The sequence below is a fragment of the Anarhichas minor genome, unplaced genomic scaffold (assembly GCF_050575085.1).
Source record: "Anarhichas minor isolate MPS153535 unplaced genomic scaffold, ASM5057508v1 ptg000010l, whole genome shotgun sequence".
NCBI classification, from domain to species: domain Eukaryota; kingdom Metazoa; phylum Chordata; class Actinopteri; order Perciformes; family Anarhichadidae; genus Anarhichas; species Anarhichas minor.
In genome coordinates this window covers 5,535,221-5,548,287 of record NW_027466456.1, presented here as the reverse complement: position 1 = coordinate 5,548,287, position 13,067 = coordinate 5,535,221, and the positions used below count along the sequence as shown (strand labels likewise).

At 41.8% G+C, this 13,067-nt stretch overlaps 2 protein-coding genes across 2 annotated transcripts in view; one reads left to right on the top strand and one right to left on the bottom strand.

The window, feature by feature from the left end:
- The window catches only part of atf6 (activating transcription factor 6), a 30,140-nt gene extending 26,325 nt beyond the window's left edge, over positions 1-3,815 (top strand). Inside the window, exon 16 of the mRNA XM_076087795.1 lies at positions 1,958-3,815. Within this exon, the coding sequence (XP_075943910.1) occupies positions 1,958-2,154 (197 nt within the window). The 3' untranslated portion in view covers positions 2,155-3,815. The remainder of the gene's footprint in view (positions 1-1,957) is intronic.
- Positions 3,816-4,025: 210 nt separating this feature from the next.
- olfml2ba (olfactomedin-like 2Ba) lies at positions 4,026-12,425 on the bottom strand. Its single transcript, XM_076087786.1, has 8 exons — positions 12,081-12,425; positions 11,705-11,968; positions 11,364-11,471; positions 9,968-10,129; positions 7,961-8,189; positions 6,654-7,697; positions 5,359-5,535; positions 4,026-5,260 (listed from the first exon to the last, which is right to left on the bottom strand). The coding sequence occupies exons 1-8, from the start codon at positions 12,249-12,251 to the stop codon at positions 4,647-4,649; spliced, it is 2,769 nt and encodes a 922-aa protein (XP_075943901.1). The 5' UTR covers positions 12,252-12,425; the 3' UTR covers positions 4,026-4,646.
- Between the last annotated feature and the right edge of the window lie 642 nt (positions 12,426-13,067).

Sequence of the window (13,067 nt, the reverse complement as noted above, 5' to 3'; positions counted from 1 at the left end):
CCAGATGGCACCAGTAAACGGGGGGGATGGAGGACACCACGCGGAGCAGGACGGTAGATTTGGCAGCTTCTTCAGAGAGCTGCTGTTTGAAGCTGTGCCCCGTGGCTGCGTGTTTGTGTGTTTCTCGTTTCACCGTTCAGGCTTCTCGAGCAGGCGGCTGAATAGAATTTAGAGACTTTGGTAATTTGGTGAAAGGTGGATATAAACAGTGTGGAGGATTAAATGGGGATCCTCAATTTTGGATAATGATGCTTAGATTATGGTCCACCAATTACATTGTAATTATTTTTTTTAATTATTGGGCACTTGTAAAGAAATGATGGGGTGCAGTAATCTCGCTAAGGGGTAACAGAACTTAGACACATCATCACACATAACGTGTCAGCAAAAAGTTGCCTGTGTACACTTGAGCAGACTCGGAGCAACATCAACATTCCTTTGAATTCCAATATTCACTTGGATTTACATTTATTATTAGCATTATTTTTTACATCCATCAGAATTTGCAGGATTTCCATTATATTCGTCCTCCTCATGTGTTGTGCATTTGGATTATGAGACACTTTTCCACTTTGTGCATCTGTTGGAGTTTATTATTGGATTTGAATGAGCAAAGTGATGGTAATGTCAAAGCAGTTTAGTGTAAACTGAACTGTGCAGCAATGAAAGGACCTTGAACCATTCGGGGGGGAAAAACGCAGATACGCAGAGAATAACTTTTCTAGCTCTGCTTCAGAGGCATAATTTAAGATAGACATTGCGTCACAAAATCCTAACCCAGAGGATGGTTTCCAGAGATGTCTGTTGAAACACTGAAGCCATTTGAGGAGTTCCAGTTTCACCGCAGGTGCAAAAGCGGAAGCTCGGCAGCAGATGAAGTCATTCTCTGCATTACGTCCACGAACCATTTAACGATATGAACATCCGTGGAGTCTTCTGGCTGCAGAAGGGGCTATTGTATTGTCACCGTACCATCTGATAAACTCTCTAAAGTACACATCCGTGGAAATCCTGCCGAGAGGCAGAAGAAGCTGATGTCTTGCACAGGTGTCTGGAAAACGACTGCCGATTTTAAACAACTTGCAGCGCTCTCAGGAATTTTAAAGACGCCTACAGCTCCATTTGTGAGTCGTATAAGAGTGCACTAAGACTGACTGAGGTGTGTTTGTCTTGTGTGCTCCATATGGGGAATGTTGCTATCGTCTTGTCTCTCTCGCTAACATACAAAAGGAAGCCACATGTTTTTGAGTTGTCCGTTAATGTATTCCCACAAAGGACCCTTCCGCATGTTGGTAATAGCTTTTTATAGAAAAATAATTTTATATGCCCTTCCCCCAAGGTTTAGGAGACCACAAAGTATGAACCAAAACCGTTGCCCCAAGTCCAGCATCTCTTCCCAAAGTTGAATTTCTCAAGATAAAGCCAGTTGTTTGCACGTCACACATCAGGATGACCTTATGAAAATGTATTTATGTTTGATAACAAGCTTCGTGTTTATCATGAACTGTGTTTCAGTCTCTGGGATTTCTTCCAAACACAATAGCCAGACTCATCAACATTGATCTCTTTCTCGCCAGAGTTTCTTTTTTTTTCATCTCTGAAGAAAAAAAACAAGAAGAAGTCTGAAGGATCACTGACTCGACATCAGTGATCACTCTCTCTTTCTCTCTCCCACACTAGCTCCAGACTTCCCTCTCAAATGTGCATGTCCTGCTCTTGTTTAGGGCTGTTTTGTTTATCTCTATGATGGAGAAATCCAGAATGTGACTCACCTCTGGACTCCATATGTGACCCGGCCTCTACCCTTCTCCCGCTGCGGTTCTCAAAACCCCCCCCCCCCCCCCAACCGCCTTGAAACAATACTCCTTCATATAAACCCACTGCTGATGGAGCAAATACACAAACTAGTCAACAATAACCTAATGACAACCTTCCGCTTCCTTTGCTGCCATTACAGACAGCATCATACGGGACAAAGACTACGAGGTGATGATGCAGATTGACTGCGAAGTGACGGACACCAGGATCATCCACATCAGGTCTTCCACCATCCCACCACTGCTCCGGGTCAACCGCACACAGACGTTTTACCAGCACTCATCGACCGACAGCCAGGCCGCGCCTCCAGTCGGCGTGCTAATGGGGTCTGCTTAAGATCGCTCTACACCACCTGTTATTGTTTATAACTCCTCAACTAAATCCATGAAGACAAACAAAAGATAAGAACCCAGTTGACCCTTTTTTTTTTTTATATTGTGCGTGTGATGAAGTATATTTCAAACCTGGTGAACTCCCACTGACTTGATTTATATTGAAGTGAAATACAAATTGTCAGCACTAGTCGGCTGCATTCTTTATTTGGGCTGATATCCGGAGGTAGTGTGTAATAGGGTCCGAGCAGACGCCTGCTCCTTGTGTGGCAACACTGACTTCTCCCCGTAACCCCAGATGACCCACATAAGGGTAATTGCTTAACGGCAGGGGGCTGAGCATTGAACCCTGAGTCACCCCGTCACAACACAAATACTTTTGCCCCGTAGCGGCTCTCCTCCAGCCTGCTCTGTCTGCTTTTTGGATTCTGAATTTTCGGGAGCAAGCTCCAGAAACAGACAAAACGGAAAATAATTATGCACAGAAGATTGATCTCACTGGGAAGGCATTTGTGTTTGTATCGTGGTTACAAAATGGAGCGCTGTAATGCTCTCTCTTACTCATTTGCAGTCTGTTGGCGTCTGTAGATAAAATATAATTGTGAAAACAGTGAAACAGTAGGAGATGCCAGATTAATTAGACGCATTCAGTAAACTCAGGAAGTCAGGTGATCTGTGAAAGCTAGCAGAATAACCACTATGTTTGTTGGCTGCTTTCCATTCATTCAAGGATTCAGGTGCTCTGTTGTTTTTTTTCCAGTTTTGGGGTCTTTGCACTGTGCTTCTCTATGTTATTGAACAGATTCAGATACTGTACATATTTATTTCTATTGTCGTGTAACAGTAAAGCCGACTCCTATGGGGAGATGTAATTCTCCCTTTTTTCGTGGTTAAATTTTATTCTGTCAAGATTTATTGACTTTACATTTTCTCTCTCTGTCTGATTACACTTTGTGGGAACTTTTTATTCTAGTCGCTTCAGAAAACAAAATGACTGCATTGTATATAAAATGACAAATGGTGGATTGGAAGGAAATGTACCATAAATGTTAGAACTATAGGCTGTTTTTCACTGGGTAGCCACCCTTTTTTCTTTATCCCCCAAAACATTATCTGCATCAAATTTGAAACCCAATGCCTTTACAGTTGAGCTAAAAATGGCAATGTTTGACTTATAACCACTGGGTAAAAACATAGTTTGAGTCCTGACGTCTCCGTCCATGGGCAAAATTGCACTTTTATTTGGTTCACTTGAGCCTATAATTGAAATTGCAACCTACTAGGAACTGTTGCATTATCTGAGGTTTAGTACTAATTAGTTGTAAAGATTTGCACAATAAATGCAGAACCTGGGAAGATCAATTGTCTTTTACTGCCTCTTATTAATGTTTTTGCAAAATGTATATTATATAAGATTTTTAGCTACATGATGGTTATGTTTTAGCTCAACAAATGCCCATAAAAAGATGCTCTTTGCGTGTGTTTTCTTGAGCCAGGCCATCTGTGTGTCTGTGTTTAATTTGTTTTCCTTTTTGGTTTCAAACATATTTGATTCACCGCATTGTTTCATTGCATCCAAACTGTACAATTAAAAATGTGTGAGGGTTTTGTTTTTTCGTATTCTATTATGTGCATAAACCAAAATAAACACTGGATTTTACAATACCTTCGGGCCATTGAGGGGAATATTTTCAACAAGTACAATAGAAGGACTGTTCCGGAGTATTTTCTTCCACAATAACTCAATTTAGTAACTGTAAACTACAGGCTTGAACAATCGTTGTCTCTGTTTGTATTTATGTTTTTTCTTTCCGTCCTTTTTTCTGTCCGATTGTCTTCTATCCCCACAGTTAAATCAACACACACAAGCTATAGTTAAAGCCACTTTGACTTTAATGTGATTATCCAAACAAAGAGGACATTTTCTGTTAGTATTTACCAACTTTATTGCAGTCTCTTCAGAAACAGTCTGATATGGAGGGGGGGTAAGTGCTGTCCCAAGACAAAGGTCAACAGCAACACCTGTGATATTACGACACAGACGACCCGCGGCATATGATGCAAAAAACAATGAAATACAAAAATCACGTGTATAAAACAAACATGGAATTTCTCCACATAATTTGGGGATTTGTTCAAAGAGAAGAATTAGTTAGTTTATGTTAATTGCTAAAGCGTTATTTGACCCAAGACGTGAGCTGGTTCGGACACCTTTCTACATTCATTTATCTCACAGGGCTTTTTTATTTTTTTACAGTAATACAATATACAGTTCAACTTGATGTGTTGACTGAGGAATCAGGCCCATCGTTTAATTCATTTCAGTTAAAAAACAAAACAAAGAACAAATTAACAAAACAATTTTGTCTCAATACACTTCAGTATATTTGTACATTTGGCCCTCATTTGTCTCCATACTGAAGGCCATGTGGACTGATCTACAATCCATTCAAACCATACAATTAACTTTTTAAAATAACTACTGTCAGCCCTTTACTAGGGGTCTACATAGGCAAACTTAATGTTGTATGTGACTTGGTGCCCATTGTCCCACGCATACAAAACACCCTCTTTGGGATTGTAGTCAATCTGCGTGGTGTAGGTGTAGTTGTTGGTGAAGGGCATTCTGGGAGTCATCTGAGTGTTTGTGTGCGTGTCGAAGGCGTATTCCAGTTTGGCGTCCCTTTGGTCGTAGCTGTCAACAGCGTAAAGGACGCCGCACACGATGAAGCAGTTCCCGTAGTGGTTCCTCCTGAGCCCGGTTCTCCAGGTGGTCTCCCTCTGCATGCTGAGGTCTGAGGGGTCCAGTCGACTCAGAACGACCACCTCCTGTAAGAAGCCCTCATCGTCAAGTGCCGGGTAGAAGATCCACAGGCCGCTCTCGTCCACGGCAAAGTTGACTTCTGAGTGGCGGTTCCACTCCCACGGCGACGACGACTCTTCCACCAGAGCATCGTGCAGCATGGTCCAGGCGGCCACGTAACGTCGCCGCAGGTCAAACTTGATGATGTCTCGGGAGAGGGCGCGGTTGTAGTAGAAAGCCCCACCGTAGACCACGTGCCCTGTGCCAATCCAGTTGTAAGGAAGCTTGTATGAGTTGGTAAACCGGCCTAGAAAGGATAAAGAAGAGTGGAGAAGCATGAGATTCCCTCAAAGCAAGAGGAAAACAAAAAGTAAGTTGGTGAAAGCTTTGACGACTGGCTCTCACCTTGTTTGAAAACCTCCAGGTTGCGGAACTCCAGGAGATTATTTCCGTAGAGCAAGTTTGTGACGTAGATTTTGTCATTATCGGACTTGGGATCCTTCATCCATGCTCCTTCATTCCTGCCATAGGTGTTGTGAGTTACTGGCTCCGAAATTGTTGCCAAAGTGTCCTTACACTCCCCTGTGAAAGAGTCAGAGCCATGAGTGAGGATTTAGAGGCTGTTTATCCAAAGTCTGAAAATAATTCGAGGCTTTTATTTTAACCAGCTTGTATCACGGAAAGGTTGAGGTTGCCACAAAGAACTGAGCACTGAATTACAAGGTTGTGAGCTTTACGGAACAATATCAATTTAATAGTTTTCTTAATCTTTCATGAGAATATGAAAAGTGTTAAGGCATGACATCAGTCCTTTCTCTTTGGTATTTAACAGTAATTACAGCAAATTTGAACAAGGAAATTCTTAGGATATTTTCTTTTTTGGCGATATCTTTGGTGGTAAACTCTTATAAGGACTTGCCAAGATGTTTTTTAGCCACTCTGGCTCTTTGGATGGCAATGTCAGTCTGTCGGTTATTTGGTCAGTTGATCCAACACTTTGGTCCTGACTGAAATATTTCAACAACTAGTGGATGGATAGCCATGAAATGTTGTTCAGACAACGACATTCACGGCTCCATGAAGGTGAAACCAGCTCAATTTGATAATCCCACGATGTCGCCATTTGTGGTTTTTAGAGAAACGTCTCCACAACTATTGAATGGTTTCACATTAAATTTGGTACAGATATCCAATGTCCCAGTAGTATGAAACCTACTGACTTTTTTATTTATTTACATCTAGCGCCTATCATTTTTAAATGATCCAATACTTTGGTTTATGACCATCAGCCTCAGTTGTACTTTGTGTTTGGTGCTGATTAGAAAGCTAGCCTGCGTGCTAACAGAGGGTGACCATGGTAAACACTGTACCTGCTTGACAACAGTGTGTTAGCATTGTCATTGTGAGCAGGTTAGCATGCTGACATTAGCACTGAGCTCAAAGCGCCACTGTACATAGTAAGTACAGTCTCACAGCCAGCAGTTTTGACTCATTGCACCTTCCTTCCCAATCAACATGTCTCGCACTGTAACATGTTTCTTTGTAGCTGTTTTCTAGTGTTTCTAGCTGTTTTCTTTAAAAGCATGAATGCCTTTGGTATTGATTTAATTAATAGCAAAATAGAGATTTGTTTATATTAAACCTGACTTGATAAACATTCGATAAGTCTTCCACTCATTCGACATAAAAACTGAATTTACCAGATTTTCTTGAGGGAGATTCCTCCTGCCTTTGCATCGGCTCATCTAATTCCGGGCGTCCCTCCTCCCGTTCTTCCTCTTCCCAGCTGATTTTGTATTTCTGTTTGACTTGAGCAGCCTGTCTGGTAGTGGTGGTGGTAGTGGTGGTGGTGGTGGTGGTGGCGGTAGCTGAAGAAGGGGTAGTCTCAGGTGTGGTGGAAGGCGGAGAAGTGTGGGGAGACAAAGTGATCAGTCTCTGTGTGGTAGGAGGCAAAGTCGAAGCTGAAAAGAAGGTGGGTTCAGTTTTTTCTTCTGGTGTCGTGGCAGCAACCTGCGTGGAGGTAGCCGGTGTGGAAGCTGTTGTGGGGTGTATTGGTGCTGTGGTCAGGGCAGCATGGGTTGTGATGGAAGACGGAATGGTAGTCGAAGGCTCAGTGGCTGTATTTGACGTATGTGTGCTTATAAGAGCTGCAGTGCTGCTGGGTATGATTTGCATTTGTTCTTTCACCGCTTGGGTAGAGGTTTTCATTATGGTGGTTGGTGCATTTCTTGTCGTGAATGCTGGTACGACTTCTTTTGTGGCTGTAGTTTTGGATGGTTGGGTTGGGGTTATTGTAGTTTTGGTTGTTTCCTTGGCAGTGATGCTTAAAGAAGTGCCAGATGGTTCAGCCTTTAAAGACATTGGCTGCTGAGTGATTCCAGCAGTGACTCTTTGAGTAGTTTGAGCTGCAGTGTCCGTGGTCCTGGTTTGTTGTGTGGTAATGGTTGGTCCAAACGTGACGCTTCTCGCTGTGGATGCGTGACTCTGTACATCTGTTGACTCGTCCACCAATGTGGTTCCAACGGCACTGACGAACTCATCATGAGTTTTTGAGGTGGGCTCAGTTTCTTTCGGTTTTGCTAATTGGCTGATCTTCGTGGAACCTTGCAAAGGACCGGTTGTCTTTGGTTGAAATGATCTTGGTCCCATCCTCGTCTTGGGGCGAGGGACTCTGTGTTGTAAAAGATTCTCCTCAATTAAGAGGTTAATTGGGCCATCACCACTGAATCCATGATACTCAAAAACTAAAAAAGGGTAAAAGAAAAGATTTGTTCAAATATTCTGAGCAGCAAAATTATTTATTTTAAATCATCCAATACTATTAAAATGGTATATTAATCTGTGTCTGAAATCATAAATGAAGTGCATGCAAACAGCAGAAGCTATGAATTGGATGATCACTTGATTATTACACTACTGTAATGTGCGGATTTCTAATTTTCTAGTCTATTTTAACTCTTCTGCTTTTAACCCATACCCTTAAAGCTGACTGAGGGTTTACACTCACGGTTCTCTCCGGGCTCTCCGTCATCCGCCACCATCGGATCTGGCTCCGATTTATAAAAAGTCATTCCTCTTATGATCATTCCGTTGGGGCCGGTCTTGGACACATGAGAAGCCTCCTTGTTTGCCACGTTTCTGAGAGTCACCTGAGGTTTGACTTCAATGATCTGAGCAGAACCATCTGTCTTCAGGAAGGATGGATTTTCTCCAATAAACGTATTCTCATACTGTTCCTGTTAGTGGACAGATGGACACACAGAACTTCTATGAGGAAAGAATATTTACCAGTGCAGCTAAATGCAGTAGGATGAGACCAATACATCTGCTTGATTACATACTGGGCAGATGAGACAGAGATTTTACTAAAGACCTTTATGTGAATGCTTTTTCAGATGCATTTTCATCTTACCAAGAAAGGAAACACAGGAAATTACACAACTGTTGCACTGGCAACTTCATTTTGAAACACTTGGAGAAACCTAATTAAATGAAATGTTTTGTTCCAGGGACACATTACTTGTTTTTTGTTTGGTGAGCTTCTGGTTACATTGTAAAAGATTTTAGCCAGAACCAACTTCTTTTGGGAAATAAATTGGCAACACCCAATATGTGTTACCGAATACTTTTATTGTTTATCTTCATTTTGTCTTCTACATAAGTATGATAGTCTGATAATGTGACCATGATCCTGTTACTTGTACTGTCTGACTTCTTTTTTTTAGCTAAGTAGCCAAATTCACAGTCCTCAGCAACTAAATTGGTGAGCACAATGTTATTATTACTGATACATGATGACCAAGACTACAAAGTGCAACTCAAGTTGCAATAAACCTGAATTATTCATTAATAAATGCTTCTTACAAGTGCTCTAGTGAAGCATATTAAACTTGTGAATCACTTGCATGTGAAGCCCAGGTCCACCCATCCCTGCTGGACATGCTCCCCAGTACTTATTATAGCTGTCATGGATCAGGCCCCAGTGGTAAAGGCGCTGGTCTGAGGTCTGCTATTGTCCACTGGGTCTGCCAAACCTTCTAATTATCTCAATAACACTTTTACACATTTTTATCGTGGGGACGCTGATTTTATGGGGGGCTTTGTGGAAAGAACACATAATTGCTGCTTTTATTTTGAAGGTTTGCAAGATTTAATAAGGCTTTCTCAGTCTGAGCAGCAACATGTGAATCCAATCACTTCTTTTATACTTGTTTTTCTCCTGAATTCAGTTAATTCACTCACAACGGCTTTAAATACTGAATACTGTAAGTCAGGATTTGTCCTGTAACAAAATGGATGCATGTAACACAAGACAAGAGTCTTATAGTTTTACCATGGATAAGTTTAGCAACTTTATTAAGCTGCTATTAATTAATTCAAGAATTACATCACAGTGAGTTATAAACACACTGACTGGTGTAATGTAACGTGTGAAAAATGAAAATAGTAGCAATTTAATTTACAGCACAATATTTATTTAGTTATTAGATGTTCAGATAGTTCTGGTGGAGTTATTTATTCACAGCAGTAATTACCTCACATGGGTCCCAAGCAACATTGTAGAAACAGTAATTATCTATGTATAAGTTAATATGCTGTGTGTAGAATTTAGTGGCATCTTGCGGTGTAGTTGCAGAAGGCAACCAAATGAATTCTCCTCCGCTCACTTCTCACTTTCCAAGACTGCAGTAACATAAGCTGCCAAGTGCAACATTATATTATACACTAATGAAAACATAATTATACATTTCATATTACATTTTTGAGGTGTTACCTATTAAAGCATAAATAACAAGTGAATACTTATTATTTACAGCATGTTGGCATTATTTGGCAATTAAAGATAATCACCCTTTTGCATCAATAATTACCAAAATAAAAATGTAGTTATTACTGTTTTATTATAGTACAGTAAAATAAAAACCTGCCAATATCACTGACTGGTGTTCATAGTTTAGCCCTTTTCTTTACCTCCACATCATTTGTTAACCTGTGATATTAAGATGTCACTTACATCTGGGTGTTGATATGCTGTGGTCCTGCTGACCTCACTTGGTCTCTTCTGGTCCTGATGCCGGTGCGGAGGAGGGGCGGGCGGGCTTTCAGTCGCATCTGCCTGGATCGGAGGGCTCCCCTGGGGCTTCACTTCAACCGTGGTGTAGTTCTGAGCTACTGCCTTCATGCAGTCATGGATAAACCGAGATGTTAACAGAGATATTGTGCATGTTTTTTATGGAACATTGGCTGCAATCATCAGCAGTCATAATCACTAACAGAAGGAAATCTTAAGTCATTAATTAGCCGTTTTCACTGCAGACATTTTGACTTGTCACAGTAAGAAAAGCACATTAAAGATCACTCCGCTCTATTCAAGTGTCCCCGTAAACACTTAAAAGTGTGACAGTGATCCAGCATGAACAATACAGGACCCCGACCCTGCAGCAGCTACATGCAATTCAGCTAAAAGTCATTTCATTATTTACACATGTGCTATTATTATTGGAACAGGCAACAAATGTATTCTGTCTCCCTTATACTTCCCAGATTGCATTGTAAAAAAAAAAACGTCAGTGATGTCACTACACATTCTCCACAACTAACCTTTCTCACATGTCATACCAGGCACAGCCGAAACTAATAAAAGTTAATAATGGATACGCTTTATTTATCCATTAATTGTATTCCCTGCAGCTGTGTTTTCCATGCCAAGACCTCTCTGTGAACAGGTTTATTTCAGAAGCAAATGCAGCTTTTGCCCAGATAGTTTAATGCACTGCAGCTTTCTTAACACCAGGCAGGTTCGGTATGTTGCATGTGACTCTATGAAATGTTTTGAATTATACCACAGTCCAATTCACTCAGTGATTCAGTACCCATAGAGTGACACGTACAAAGCATTTTTGGGGGCAATTATATATATATATGATTTGGACCATCTGATCCAATTTAAGTATAAATAAATTCACAGTTGAGAATTAGACTGTTAATTGCTGTTCAACGCAAAGGACTGTACGTTTTAAACCATTTCATTTGAACTCAACTCCTATTTTGTCAACTCCAAAATACTATTCTACATAATTGAATAAACATTTGGTTTGGTTTAGTTTTCATTATATAATAATCTATGAAAAAGTGGGGGGACAAAGAAGGTATTTTGTTAGTCCATTATAATCAGGTCAGCTATGAAGGAGGGATCAATACTCAGTGAGATAAACTTCCACGTGTGTTGGAAAGTCTGTGCACTCCTTCCAGGTCCAGCCCCTAATAAATCTGAAAACTGGCCCAAAGAGTGTGTTTTACTGGACACACTGAATCCATCAATATAAAACACACCTGCTGCCACCAGTTTGCTATACCAACATATTTGCAGTAATCTTTGCACAGTAAAGAAAAGTACACTGTTGCTGTACCTTTTCCATGTTTTCCATGCGATCCATCAGCTTATTGGTAATGGAGTGCAGCTTGAGTAGATCCATGCCATAGAAGGAGCCCTCCAGCAGCTCCAGGATAGTGGAAAGCTGGAATGATCAAGTGGATTCCGTCAAAGACATGCCATGCGTAGAATAGGTCTATCCCCAGCCCATCCAAACTCAGTCTCCTGAATTTGATAACCCGTGATATCCATTAACCCCAGTGATCCAGGCTTCTTTAAAAACCAGGCGTAACAGCCTTTTATTGGCACTGGAGCATGTATACTTATGTGTATTGTAGGGTCGAGTACGGCTGGGAAAAGGACCGGGCGACACTTCACCTTGACATTCTCTTTTCCAGCTTCTCTAAGTTGTTTCAGCCTGAACTCTCCCTCGCATGGGTTGACTGCTGACGGAGGAGCGATGCAGGCGCACTTGCACTGTGGTCCAGATGTGATAGTCTCCACGGTGTAGAAGTCCTGCGCAGTGGCGCTCCCTTCTTCTATCCGCCGGCAGGCGCTCCTGCTCAGGGGTCTGACAACACATTTACACCGACAGTCAGAGCCTTCCGAGAGGGCTTTCACTTTGTCATAATCACCCAGCAGCTACAAAGAGAAGAGGACGGATGAATTTTGCACCACGCTCAATCCAAAAATGTTTACGCACGAAATGATGAAATGTCCATAAAACATGTGAAGAAGGGATGTTTCCTCCTACCTTAGAGAGGATGCTCTCCTGGACATTTATCTCCTCCTGCACCCCGTCGTTTTGCTTTGCCTGGCGCTCAAATTCTGACCTGGGATCTGCACCCCAGGTCTTTGGCGCTGCAGAGCACCGTGGAAAAAACGCACAGCACAGGACGACGACGACAATGCATAACTTATACATGTTGTGAAGCTCACAGAGCACCGAGCAGAGAAACAACGTTGCAAGTGTGCAAGCAGGCACAGCCTGTCACAAATTACTTTAGCTGCCAAGAAAATATCATAGCCTACTTCTGGCTCCAAAATAAGAGAGGCGAATCCAGAGGGGCCATCAGTTAGCGAGATTAAGCTTTAAAGCGCGATGTCATCTTGTTCGTTGTCAGTGGATGCAGAGAAACCGCGCACTGAGTGAAGGATCAGCCGGCATCTGCTGCTGGAGCCGCACTGACAGGAGGCGGACCTGATCAGACGGGCGAGGAGGAGTTAAACTGCTTCAAAAGACTTCTCAAACATGATGGTGAAGCACAATTATTATTAGTGAGGGAAAAAGAAAATGCATTGAAAGCTTCAGCATGCTTTGGATTCAACTTGGCATTTAAGGTTCTAAAGGGTATTTCGAGGTCGATTACAAACCTGTTGCATATTGATTTGATGCTTCTCGGTCTTCATGCAACTGCCCAGTTTCAGCTGTGGTTTTGCTGCCCCCTAGCGGCAAAAGAGTTCACTACACTGACTGGAGGAAGTTCAATTCCTTGTCATGAAGTATGCTGCTGGACTGTGGTTGGTATTTGCGCCCCATGTGGCCAACCGTGGCATTGAATTGTTGGTAAATTGGCACCTGTTGATCACGTCATTCATTAGTACCAGCTGTGCACACGGTGTTTGCACCTTCAGGATGCTAACAGAAGAAATACCTTTTGTTTTTTTAAATAGTTTACATGTTCATTTGAAATTTTGTCTCTTTCCGGTTTCTGCGGAATATCCTATTTTGTTATGACGT